The 13,609-nt window shown below is 39.8% G+C and overlaps 1 protein-coding gene across 1 annotated transcript in view; it reads left to right on the top strand.

Moving 5' to 3' along the window:
• Nucleotides 1-10,643, top strand: part of kuz (zinc-dependent metalloprotease kuz) — a gene marked incomplete at its 5' end in the record, with an annotated part of 31,622 nt that extends 20,979 nt beyond the window's left edge. Inside the window, 7 exons of the mRNA XM_068292189.1 lie at nt 1,967-2,487; nt 4,371-4,517; nt 5,422-5,582; nt 5,642-5,876; nt 5,956-7,002; nt 7,072-7,627; nt 9,585-10,643. Coding sequence (XP_068148290.1) covers nt 1,967-2,487; nt 4,371-4,517; nt 5,422-5,582; nt 5,642-5,876; nt 5,956-7,002; nt 7,072-7,627; nt 9,585-9,763 — 2,846 coding nt within the window. The remainder of the gene's footprint in view (nt 1-1,966; nt 2,488-4,370; nt 4,518-5,421; nt 5,583-5,641; nt 5,877-5,955; nt 7,003-7,071; nt 7,628-9,584) is intronic.
• Nucleotides 10,644-13,609: the final 2,966 nt, after the last annotated feature.

Here is a 13,609-nt window from a genome sequence, read left to right as displayed (position 1 = left end):
CTCAACAAAATGAAATAAAAAACAGGTCATTGGAGTAAGAAGCGGCCAGCACAGTGAAAACTCAAGGGGTTACCATGCCTTCCTTTTCCTTAGCCTTTGAAATGCAAATTACACGCCAGGGTAGCGGGGAGCATTGAGTAGGCCAGAAGAGGTGGATGGGCGGGTGTTGCGGAAGCTCCTTTCGAGTATTTTGTATTTGTATTTAGTTGCCTGCACCTGCTGCAACAATTTGCACTCTTTTGGCTTGGCCTAGGTCGTGTGTATTATTTGCTTTGTTGTTGTTGTTTTGCTGTTGCCACATTTCAGTGAAGTTTGGCAACATTGCCTCCTCGTCCCACCCACCTCCACTCCCACGGAGTCTTTTCCTTTAATAAAGACAAATATGTATGTATATGCAGAGGCAAGAGGAGCGAATCGGTGGCATAATGGTAATGGCAGCTCCTCTCCAACTTTCCTCTCCTTACACACGGCATTTCTTTGGCTCTTCTTAAACACAATAGCAAGAGCCACACCAAATAAAAATTTATAGCTCCCACTGAAAGCTGCAACGCATTGCCAAGGGAGCCAAGGGAGCAGCGAACTGACATCGCCACTTGGCCGTCTTGTTGCCTTCGTCCAGCTGGTTTGCCTTGTTATGAGTTAGTTCGTTGGTGTAAGGGGAAGGGATGGAAGGGGGGGATCAGGCACGAGGTGTTTTTAAGTAGCCGCCAAGTAGCATGGAAAGTTGTAAATGAAAAGTGCACAACAGCATTTTTTCTTTCAATGCTCTTACTCTCCTCTTAATATCAAAAGCAACAAAAGTTTTCTTCCTCATTCTTATTTGGTAACTTTAAAGTCAGGAGAAAAAAAGGAAAAACAAATTGAGAAATTTATGAAAAATCCATATATGTAAATTTGTGTCAAACGATCGAAATTCAATCACAGCTTACGCTTGATAAAGGATATTTAAATCATTGAGGGTCCTTGTTATTAGGCCAAGTCTAAAAACAAATATAAAATGTTTTTATTCAATGAAATAACTCTTTAAGTGCTGAAACTTTTGCCTTACTGCCCCATAAACGGGACTATTGAAGGATTATATAAGCCTTGCAGATACATATACATATATTTTTTAACATATATTATACGAAATGAATGTAAATTGCTGAGACCATAAAGAATCCGCAGCTTTTAAAAATGTGGGCATCCTGGTCACAGTTTTTCCTTACACTCATCTCTGTGCATTTTCCTCCTCTTTTCTCACCCCGTTTCTTTCTTTTTTCGTTTTGTTTTTGTTTGTTGCTGTTGACAATTGTGCGCGGCGCGAAACGCCAGTGAAACGCATGAGAGGCGACAACCAACTGAGCCGACTGGGCTCCGGCGGTGGGATGAGGGGAGGGTTAACTGGTGGGCGCTTAAACAATAAAACAATAAATTTTCATTACCGGCTTGGGGCTATTAACGGTTTCCTGGGCACGGCTTGTATGTACAGCTAAAGCTGTAAATATAATTGTTGATACAAATTTTAAAGTGCAGCCCCAGAAAGTATGCAACACTTTTTTCCCTGAGTGTATGAGCTGCTGCAAACATTTGACTTTGGCATTTGCATTAACATTTTTTTCTCGCTTTTTTTTTATTCCATTTTCATTTCCCTTTTTCTCGTTCTCTGTTTGTGTGTGTGTTTCATTTTAATTACATTTTCGTGGTTTTCATTTTATAAAGGGAATGAGTGAGAGAGAGAGAGAAAGAGAGAGAGAGAGAAGGAGAGAACCATTGAGGGGGAAGGCCATAAATAAAAATTTTCCCTTGCATAAAATTATATGTGAAAACGGACCATGGAGAGCTGAAAATTCGAGGGAAAGTTGTTGAAGAGAGAAGATATAAAAATGATGTTTCTGCTGCTGCATCAGCAAATTAAAAATTTTGTTGTCTATTTTTCGACTCATTTTTCACAATTTTCGTCTGCTTTTATTGTCTTCCGTTCCAGGTCATGTGGGTGGTTGCGGCATTACGGAGGAGGTATCGCAATGGATGGAGAACATACAAAACTCCGCTGTCGAGGAGCTCCCCGAGCCGATGTCCAAGGATGTCCAGAAACTGTATCGCAAGCAGCAGCATAAAAAATCTGCACCTCAGCAGCAATATCAGCAGCAACAGCAACAGCAGCAGCAGCCGCCTCATCCACCGAAGAAATATCAAAGCGGAGACGATGATTTCAAGTATCCGCATCAGAAGTACTCAAAGGAGGCAAATTTCGCCGATGGTGCATTCTACGATCCCGCCACGGGACGTCGCCTTGGCTCGACGGCCAACATCGCCGATTGGCATGAGCTCGTCCATGAACGTGTGCGTCGTGCCAGTGATTCCGGACCGGGTTCAGCCGGCGGTCCTTCTGGTGGTGGTAGCTCCTCAGGAGGACGTGGCCGTGAGGATAACAAGAATACCTGTTCGCTTTATATACAAACGGATCCATTGATTTGGCGGCATATACGCGAGGGCATTGCCGATGTAAGTTCCGTGGATGGGTGGATGGAGGGAGAGGGTAGCGCGTGCGTCAAATTAAAACCCAACTCTCAACAGCAACAAAACAAAAAAAAGAGACAGATACATATAAACAAACAGGCAAAAAGCAAGACAAAAAAAATCCATGAATTTTGCAATTTTTTTACGAGCGAACAGGCTTCTCTCTCTGAGGGAGTGAGATGTGAGTGGGGGGACTGAGCATAAAACAAAAGCTGTATTATTAAGAGATGGCAAATGCTGAAAAGGGAGGAAAAAGGGAGGGAGGGAGACAACAATGCCTGGATATGGAATCACAGGAATTGACTGATGCTCTTCTGAGATGAGATTAGATTGCTTTTTGTCGTTCTTAAGAATACAACAACACGCAAATACATTTTAAAACATTGCAGTGTCAAAGTAAACAAGTTACAGCGAATCAAAACCCAGTCCTTAAGACCTTGCACTAAGATAAAATTCATGCTTTGCACTAAGCAAGGGACATCCATTAACTTTAGCTTGCCATTACGAGTCCCAATTCATAGATTAGCCTTCCTCGAAAACAATACAATGTCCTTTGATGAGTATTAAATCCACCATAGATGATTGCTTAACGGAATTCAAGCATGGACAGTAAATAATTTTGTAAAGGTTTACGGTTTGACATAATATCTAATTTCCCGAAACGTCGACTGAGTAATACCTTGAAAAAGCATGACCAATTTGAATTTTCCGCAGAGTAAAGTGAATGAACTCTGAATAACTGAATGAAGTTATTCCCTTAGTTCTTGTGAAATTGGAAGACGATTGAGGAGATCGTTCTTCTGTTGGCTCTTGAGTTGGGATATATTTGCATACCTAGAGACGAAGTATTTCTTTCTTGTCAATCAACCAATCAGCTGACCTCTTTGAGCACTTATAGTGCATGCAATCAACCGTTATAACCCGCAACCAAGTTCCTATTTCATCCTCGCTTCCCACTTTCACCCATTCCTTTGTCTCCCGCTTTTCCGCTTCTTCTTCTTCTTCCCCTCTCCTAACTTCCTTCCTTTCGAGCAATTCTTTTGCCGCGCGCGCTTTATGTTTACGTTCATTTTTTCGCATTGTGCGGCGCGACGTTGTTTTGTTGTTTCTGTTGTTATCGACGTCAACATCCTCGTCACCAGGGAAAGTCCTTTCCATTCGCCAGGTCTCCGTCTCCGTTCTCCTTTGCCGTTTGTGTCCTCCTCTCGTTCGCGACTGCTTACTTTTTGTGTGTTTATTTGCAATGAGTTTTGCATAATTCGCGCATTTGTTTCGTCGGCGCGTTCATGCCGCGCACGTTTCGTTTCGTTTCGTTTTTTTTATATTTTTTAGGGGGTTACAAGGGGACCCAACGGCGTTTTGATTTTTGAGCCAAAACACAGAGACAAAAAACAGCACAGGATGATGAAGATGAAAAAGAAGAAGTAGTAGGTAGAGCCGACGTTGGCCTCGGTGGATATAAAAGCATATAAACTTCAGCAAAATATTCGACGAGTTTAGCTGAATTTGCATTTTTATACAAATATATTTGAAGAGTGTTTGTATGTGGGCGGGCAGCGACAGGCGATGTGTGGTGGTGGGGAGCTGGGTGGGGGATTGGAGCAGGATGAATTGGATGAGCTTCAGATAAAAGGGGGAAAATTCACATCTATGTGCTCGGATAAAGGGAGATTGGGGAATTGTTTACACAGATGTCAAGCGGAATTTCTCCGCCCTGTGGTTTGCAGGTTTTATTTTACATTATTACACGACCCGGCGCCTAAAAGATGACTACAGCTTTCGTTAATTAATTCTATCTGCCACCTTCTCTCACTAACATTTTTTCTCTTTTTCCTCTTCGTTTCTCTCTGTCTCTCTGTCATTTACAGCACGATCGTGGTCGCAAGTATGAGGTGGATGTAAAAACGCGTGAGGAAATCACTTCACTGATTGCACATCACGTGACGGCCGTTAATTACATTTACCGCAACACAAAGTTCGATGGACGTACCGAGCATCGGAACATACGCTTTGAGGTGAGTCCCAACACAGACAAAAACACACACACACACACGCGCAATCTCAAACACAGACGAGCACACACACACACAGCAGGCGGTCATGGGCAAACACAATGGGTTAAGAAGAACAAAGCAAGTGCCACTGGTCCAGATGGATACTCGCCCGACCACAGACAACTGTCAGTGACGAGAGCAACTGCTGGGAATGAGTCGCTGAGTCGCTTGCAGCCAAGTCCAGGTTCCCCCAGAGCAAGAAGCTAAACATTAAAGTTTAGTTGGTTAAAGTCGAGGTTGAATTTGATTAAGTGATATTCCACTGCAATGCCTTCCTGTCAACTTTCAAGTCTTTGATTTCTAAGTACAACAATTTGGAACTGTGTCTTCCAATCGATATATATTGAAGCAAGTTCTTTAACTTGATTTGCTAAGCTGAGATTACGCTAATTCACGAACACATATTTCAAATATTATTCGCCTGGCTATTAACAGGAGAAACACTTTAGAGAAACACTTTTGTTTCGTCTACTATATTAGCTAACAGGGTTGCCGAGTTTTATAATTATTTGGCCGAAATGTCTTTTTGAGTACAAATCCCGACAAAAACAACTCAGTCAACCTTGTTAAATGGTTTCTAAACTTGAAAACTGAGAACAGGTCAACAGGTTTTTATTTAAGTTTAGGAAATAGAAAAACTGATTAACTCAGAATGTTAATATTCCGCCAGTTGACATTTAGGAGAATTTTCTCTAAACCTGAATCAATTTATTGGACTATGAATTTTCGAGTAGGAGAAGGCAAAGTAACTTTTAATATTCTCTTAAAGCTTTTTACGATTACTGGCTGATTCGAAAACGAGAACTGGCCTTTGAATTCAATTACAATACAAACTTTAACTTTTTTGAATGCCTTTGATCTTCAGGTACAACGAATCAAAATAGATGACGACTCTGCTTGTCGCAACTCGTACAATGGACCACACAATGCCTTCTGTAATGAGCACATGGACGTATCGAATTTTTTGAATCTCCACTCCCTCGAGGATCATTCTGACTTTTGTCTGGCGTATGTGTTTACCTACAGGTAAGATCCGTGACCATCTATTTTGAAAGGTCCTTTTAAAATAAATATGCTTTTCGCAGAGACTTTACGGGCGGCACCTTGGGTTTGGCCTGGGTTGCCAGCGCTTCAGGTGCTTCGGGTGGCATTTGCGAGAAGTACAAGACCTACACAGAGACAGTGGGTGGCCAATATCAAAGCACAAAGCGTTCCCTGAACACGGGAATCATAACCTTTGTCAACTACAACAGTCGAGTTCCACCGAAAGTGTCACAATTGACACTGGCTCACGAGATAGGACACAATTTCGGATCACCGGTGAGTCTCAATGAATTAGTTTATAGTTAAAGAGGTAATCGGATCTAATGGGTTCATCTCTTTTGGTTCTCTTCATCAGCATGATTATCCGCAAGAGTGTCGTCCTGGTGGGCTGAATGGCAACTACATAATGTTCGCCAGTGCCACTTCGGGAGATCGTCCAAACAATTCCAAATTCTCGCCATGCTCCATCCGAAATATATCAAATGTTCTAGACGTCCTAGTTGGCAATACGAAGCGCGATTGCTTCAAGGCCTCCGAAGGTGCCTTCTGTGGCAACAAGATTGTGGAATCTGGCGAGGAATGCGACTGCGGTTTCAACGAAGAGGAGTGCAAGGACAAATGCTGCTATCCCAGATTGATTAGCGAGTACGATCAGTCACTGAACTCGAGTGCCCGGGGTTGTACTCGCCGCGCAAAGACCCAATGTTCGCCCTCGCAGGGACCCTGCTGCCTGGCCAACTCGTGCACCTTCGTGCCCACCAGCTACCACCAGAAGTGCAAGGAGGAGAACGAGTGCAGCTGGTCGAGCACCTGCAATGGCACCACAGCAGAGTGTCCCGAGCCACGGCATCGGGACGACAAAACCATGTGCAACAACGGCACCGCCCTGTGCATTCGTGGCGAATGTAGTGGCTCGCCCTGTCTGCTTTGGAACATGACCAAATGCTTCCTCACTTCGACCACACTGCCGCATGTCGACAAGCGCAAGCTCTGCGAACTGGCCTGCCAAGATGGCAACGATACGTCCACCTGCCGCAGCACCAGCGAATTCGCGGCGGAGTACAACATCCAACCGGGTGGCATTAGTTTGCAGCCGGGTTCGCCATGCGACAACTTCCAAGGCTATTGCGACGTCTTCCTCAAGTGTCGCGCCGTCGATGCCGATGGACCGTTGGTGCGATTGAAGAATCTCCTGCTTAATCGCGAAACCCTGCTAACTGTGGCCGAATGGATAACAGAGAACTGGTATTTGGTGGTGCTAATGGGCGTGGCTTTCATTGTGGTCATGGGGGCGTTCATTAAATGTTGCGCCGTCCATACGCCCAGCTCGAATCCAAAGAAGCGACGAGCTCGTCGGATAAGCGAGACTCTAAGAGCTCCCATGAACACCCTTAGACGAATGGTGAGTTTGAATTTGATAGAATATCAATTCAAATCTTCTGTAAACAACCGAATTCTATTTGCTTTGCAGCAGCGTCATCCTCATCAACGTGGAGCCGGACCCCGCAGCATTCCACCGCCTGCCCATGAGGCACAACACTATCCCAGAGGAGGAGGCGGAGGCGGTGGCGGTGGTGGGCGTCATGGCGGATCGCACGCCTCTCGATCGCATCATCAAGCACATCCGCATGAATGGGATCGCCATCAGGGTGGTCATTCTATAATCCCGCTTCCCACTGGCGGCAGTCATGCCAGTCGCAATTCACAGGCGAACCAAGCGCGTCGCAGCGATGGACGTGGCACCCGCTCAACCAGCAGTGGCAGGCCACCAAGCGGCTCGGCAGTAGCTGCCAGTCGAGGAGCAGGACATGGCGGGTATGCAGCCGAGCAACAAGTGGTGGCGGCTCCGCCAGTAACGGGTTCTCTGGGTGGTGGTGTCCAGGCGGCCATTAGCAGCGGCGGTGTTGTGGCTCGTGCCCAGCTGCCGTTGCCATTGCCGCCGGCAAATGCACTGCAACAGCAACAACAACAAGCACTCTCACCGCAACAGCAACAACAACAACAGACAGCGTTCTATACGCCGAAAGGTGTGTGTCCGTCCCTTATCTTGATTCCTCTTAATCCAACTTAGAGCAGAAACCCAGTTTGGATTTTGTTTTGTAGTTTTCTCAATCTCCATCCTTTTACCACCCACACCCTCCCACACACACGCACACACACACAAACACACACATCTTCCACCATATTTAATTTTGTCCATTTTTCTTTATCGTTTGCAAAATCAAACCAAAAAACCAAAATAAAAACCGAAATCTCAGACTTACCACCACGCAATAAGTCCCGATCATCACGTACCAACAACACCACCAACATCTCCACAACAACAACATCCACATCGGCCGCTGGCAGTAGTAAGGGCAGTAAAAGCGGCAAAGCCAAAGACACAAAGCACCACAAGCAACAGCAGCCACACAGTCGTAGCAGCAGCAAGGACAAGTCGTCCTCCTCGTCCTCGTCCAAGCCGGTGCGTCGGAATATAGTCTACTAGGAGGAACTGAATCTGAATTATTTGCCATACAACCAACCAACACACAACATTGACCGATCGCCCGCCTGATCCCCTCATAAGTTTTTCTTCTCCCATCCAAACAAGAGAAACAAAATTTTGCCACTGAAATACACTGAAACAAATGTAATTTGACTATGCAATTGGTATGACATTTATATGGATAATTTTTTTCTTACGTTATCCTTCGGTTTGAGCAATTCCTTTTTTGATTTCCATTGTTTTTGTATTGTTTTTTTGATCCTTGTTGTTTGTCTCTTTCTTCCCTTCTCCCGCGATTGCCTTCCCTTCTTTCTAATGTCATTTGTAGCATGTTTTCGATTTCCCCCGAAAATTGATTTGATCTCCTTTTCTCTTTAATATTTTGTATTGTTGTTGTTTTTGTTATTGCATGTGCATTATTTGTCACTAACACTTAATTAATTAATATCCTAACCACTTTAAACTAAAACATTTGTACACTTGAACTAAAAATTATTACTAAAACGAAGAATGACAAGAGGTAGTAGAAATAGTTAGTATTAGAGTATAACTCTTAGTATGTATTAGTTATGATAACATTGACAAGGGAAACTTCAGGTACGCTAGTCACCGATTTAGATCAAATTTGGATGAGTTGTGGGTTATCCTTTTATTGAAAGCACTGTTCTATATCTTCTTTATCTATATCATTGGTCTTTGATGGAAAAAAGTGTGTCCAATTCAAGCATCTCGTTAGTCTAGTGAGTGGAGGTTCTGCATATATTGATCTGTTTCAACATCTAGTTTCCTAGATTACTTAGTGTTGACTAACAAGCACAAAGTTTTAGGAGTTTACTTTGAACGAACTTCTATAAATGCAAAGAGTCCAAACCGTCCAGTCCAAACCGACTAGAATACTTTTCTATTGATGTCAATATAGCAGAAACTTTGTTCCTTAAAGTATGCAATCAACAATGTTAGCATCGAACATTGAATTTTATATTGTCTGGACGTTGACGCGTGCAATGCGAAGTCCGTTCAAGTGGCCCATACGATACCAGGACGTAGCCTGTTTCGCGCGAGCCCAAGCTGAGAGCTGTCCACCTCCCGACCGACTGACCGTGGGGTACAGCCGTTTATCGGACGTCACGATTGCGTGGACAAATACAAATATTATCCACAATACCATGTCAAAATATTCTTTTAGGTTTCAAAAAGGGAATTCTTTAAGACAAAGTTGCTCCATTTGATATGAGGAGGGATATCAAAAGACATCCTTGTCGAAAATCAAAATTGATTAAAATTATTTAAGTAGCTAAAGGGAAACAAAAGCAAAACTTTGCAAGGGAATAACACATAACAACATATAATTTGTTTAAGGTTATTTTAACTAACAGATGTAATGATAATTTTCTGTTTAAACAACTAACTGACAACTAAAATTTACTAATTTTATCGAGACGTTGAATTGATCTTAGGAAATTAATGAAAATTTTCTTGTTTTTCTCTTGATTTAGGCGTCGCGCCGCCGCCGCTACAAGTAAGCTATAGTCGGCCGACATCGTTGCATGAGCAGCAGCAACAGCAACAACAACAACACGAGCAGCAGCAACTAGCATATGCTGATGCCTATGCCGCCTTGGGGCGTGGTCATTACGAATCGACGACTAGGGCGCCAAATAATAGCAAAGTTTGACAGCCAAAAAAACCAAAGGCAAAGCGGCAAAAGCAACAACAACAAAAACAACAAAAATCAAATGAACTCAAATTAAATGTAAATGTAATTTTTATGCTAATTATTTTTATTTAAAACATACAAAAAAAAAAAAAACACACAAAAAAAAAAAAAAACAAAGAAAAATGAACAAAAAAACAAACAAACAGTAACAAAAATGAATGCTAGGAAAAAAAAACGAGCGATATTTTTTAATAAATTAATTGATATGGAAATGCAAAATGAAAATCATTATTATTATAAATAATTGAAAAGGCAATATGCATGATATATACATATACACACACATATGTATGTATGTATTCATATATGTATATATTATTTGTGCAGCAACAAAACAAATATTTAATTGTACGCATATTAAATAAAACAACAACAAGGAAAACAACACGAAAAAAAAAATCATCATAAATGTCAAGGCATGAAAACGAAATTAATTAAACATTTAAAAAGCGCAAAAATATGTTTTGTACAAAAAGAAGAACGAAATCAATAAATAAAAGAAAAAAGTGAAAAGTAAAACTAAGCGATTAATTTAGCGGCAACCAAACAAACAAACCCAGGAGAGAAAAACAAAAAGAAAAACTCAAAAGAAGAAGCAGAAGCATTTAAATTGTATTTAACTTGTAATAAAGGCTAAAAAATAAATGAAATAATGTTTAATTAAAGCCGTCAAAATTGCATTTGTAAACTAGCAAACAAACAAAAAAAAAAAAACAAACGAAACCCACACATAAAAACATAATGAAAAATTAAAGACATTAATTATGAAAGAGAAAATGAATAAACAAATGTTTAACTTAAATTTCGTAAATTTGTCCCTTCTCAATTTGTTGCCAAATTTTCAAATGCTGCAAAACAAAAAACACAAAAAAACAAAAACGATTCAAACTGTTTTTCATATGTCGTGGAGAGTTTTTGATTTTTAAGATTCATTGATTTTATTTGTAATTTTAGTACACTTATTCCAATTCATCATTTTGTATTAGGTTTAAAGCTTTATGTTTAACTAGAAGGAAGGAAAGAGCAAACGGAGCAAGGACAGACCGGACCGGAGAATGGAACCGGAATAGAAAGCTGTTTTTAGCCAGCAGCCACTGATTATGTTTAATGTTATCTATATCTATATATATATCTTCATAAATCTGAATGTATTTTGTATGTGTATATGTTTTAATTATAGTATATATGTATGTATGTACACTCTTGTATAGGGCAACTGTCATATTCTTGTATTTGTTGTAGTTTCTCTTTTTATGTTTTTGGTTTATGTTTTTTGTTTCCTCTTATTTCCTGCCGCGTGTGTGTTTCTGCTATTGGCAAGCTCAAGCAGCAAAGTCACGACTGATGAACTAATTAATATACATTTATATAAATATACTTACTAATACATCTACATATATGTGTATGAACAACTAGCTACGAACAAAGGCAACAGCTGCCTCCTCCAAACATCAAGAGATCGAATGTATATCCATTTGTGTTCAATCGGAAATTCTTTAGACGAGTTTTTAACTCTTTTGAGTTGATTCGATTTTCATTCGCTTAACCCCAAGACCAAGCCGATGTCAACCGATTTAAAATTTCCCTTTTAAAAGGCATTGAAAACCTTTATTTGGCCGAGCAAATATTAATTTATAATTAACAAAAGATTTTACTTTCAAGATTCATTCAAGTCCTTTTTGACATTTGTATTAAAAAGTTATTGAGTTTGTTTCTATGTGAAAAATCTTCACTTGGCCGGGGTTATTCGTCTTTTTGGTTCTAATCTATCCCTCGTTTGATGTTAATCTCATTTTGAACTTGTTCTATGCATTTCCAATTCCTCAAGCAACAAATCTGAAACTAAACCCAACTTGAAAGCAAATCTTGTAAATAATAAAAGAAATGTATGAGATAAAAACTTAATTAAAAACATAAATAAATGAACAAAGAAGAGAAAAAACAAAATGAATATGTATATGTAATAAGTTAATAAGAAAAAAAATATAAAATTTAATTGCATATACATAAAACTCAAAATAAGTTTAAAAACAAATTATGAAATTTACATAAATTGATATATTATATATATATAAAGAAAAAGTATGTACTAAAATGGCAGACAGAAAAGAACGAAACAAAAAAACAAGATGAAAACTATTCTTATAGTTTTTCTGATCACACACACACAAACACAAATACAAGACAAAGAACAAAAACCGGAAAACATTTAACTATTAATTTAATTCTAATACAAGATAAAGAATGAATTAATTAATTGACTTTAAGTAAACTAATTAATTATATGATTATGAAAGAAGGCATAATGGAAAAACTGCTACAAAAACTGCTAAGAAGCAAGATTGAATATGAGAAGCGATAATAAAAGAACAAGAAGAAACTACTATTTTATAAAATAAAACTAAATAACAATTGATTTTCATTCGTCTTCCTCGCCAGAGGCATTCGAGTTGTTGGTCTCATCTGGTTGTTCCTAAGACTTTGTACAATAATCGACAGATTCGCCATATAAAGAGTTGTTCAATGGGGACGGTACAAAAGTAGATCGATTGAAACAGGACACGACGACATATTCTCTCCTCCGACCTCTTGACATTTCTTTTTAGTAAGGCTTGCCATTTCATCATATGTAGAAATACGATCCAACAAAGAGACAAATCTATTTAATGAGCGTCCAATTTATAAAGGTTATAATTGTCCTAGCAAATTAACAATCGAGCGTGAAGTGAAAGAATTTAAATCTACAGAATCAGGATGCAATCAAGTGACCATTGTGTCGCGAATATTGTCAATTGAGGAAAATCAAAACCACGACTCTGTGTGAGTAAATTGGGTTCAGCAACTGGAAAATGTTGTGGAAATAGAGTTCTAAAATTATTTTACTTATTATCAGTATAGGATAGAGTTGTAAACTATCAACATAACTAAATGTAACAAGCAGAACTATGTCCTTCGGCTTAGACAAAATGACATCCATACTCTAACCTAGGATTCGAACCTGGATCCTCGTTATTCAATTGCCTAAATGACTCGTCCACATAGACTATTAATCAACCGAGAATTACACTTATACATAACAGTATCGAATGTTTGTTCACAGGAATAAAGAAGAAATTTAAAATTGTTTTTGTGTTATTTTCAAAACTTTTGTAGCCATTCATAAATACTTTTATAGGAATCTGCCCGATTTCACATATGTAAATTGGATGAGTGAAACGAATAGATTGAAATGCTTTTAGTCCTTGAACATTTATGTTGGCCCGAATGCCAAATTATTTCCCTCGATTGTTGGTACTTCAAGCCTTTGTAAGTAGATTTGGTTTAAGCAAATGACATTAAACGGTTCGTTAGGATTCTTTATTTTAAATTTCACAGTCGATTGTGTCAGACGACTTGAAAGGGTTATAAGCGACTAAGCTACCAATAAGAATGTTAGATCTGTGTGACATTTCTTAAAAATTCGACGCATTTAAAATATTTTCAAGAATCTAAGTGCAAACGAATTGCTACAAGGCCACTCTAAAGCCTGTATGGACGTATGGTATTCAACTCTGGAGCACAGCGTCTAACTGAAACGCTGAAATTCTACAGCGTTTCCTGGACAAGCTTCTACGCAGAACTGTCGAAGTGCCTCCTTATGTGCTTAACTCAGTCATCCACAGACAGTTTAACATCCTGTCAATTAAGTGAGAGATCCGGAGGTCTTTCATTCGGTACCTCTCCAGGCTAGAAACCCATGATAATGGACTCGCACTCTAACTGCTACACAACAGCATCCAGACTAGACGTCTAAAAAGAAGTCAC

The sequence above is a fragment of the Drosophila tropicalis genome, unplaced genomic scaffold (assembly GCF_018151085.1).
Source record: "Drosophila tropicalis isolate 14030-0801.00 unplaced genomic scaffold, ASM1815108v1 contig_603, whole genome shotgun sequence".
Classification (NCBI taxonomy): Eukaryota; Metazoa; Arthropoda; class Insecta; order Diptera; family Drosophilidae; genus Drosophila; species Drosophila tropicalis.
This window is presented reverse-complemented; position numbering and strand designations above follow the sequence as displayed.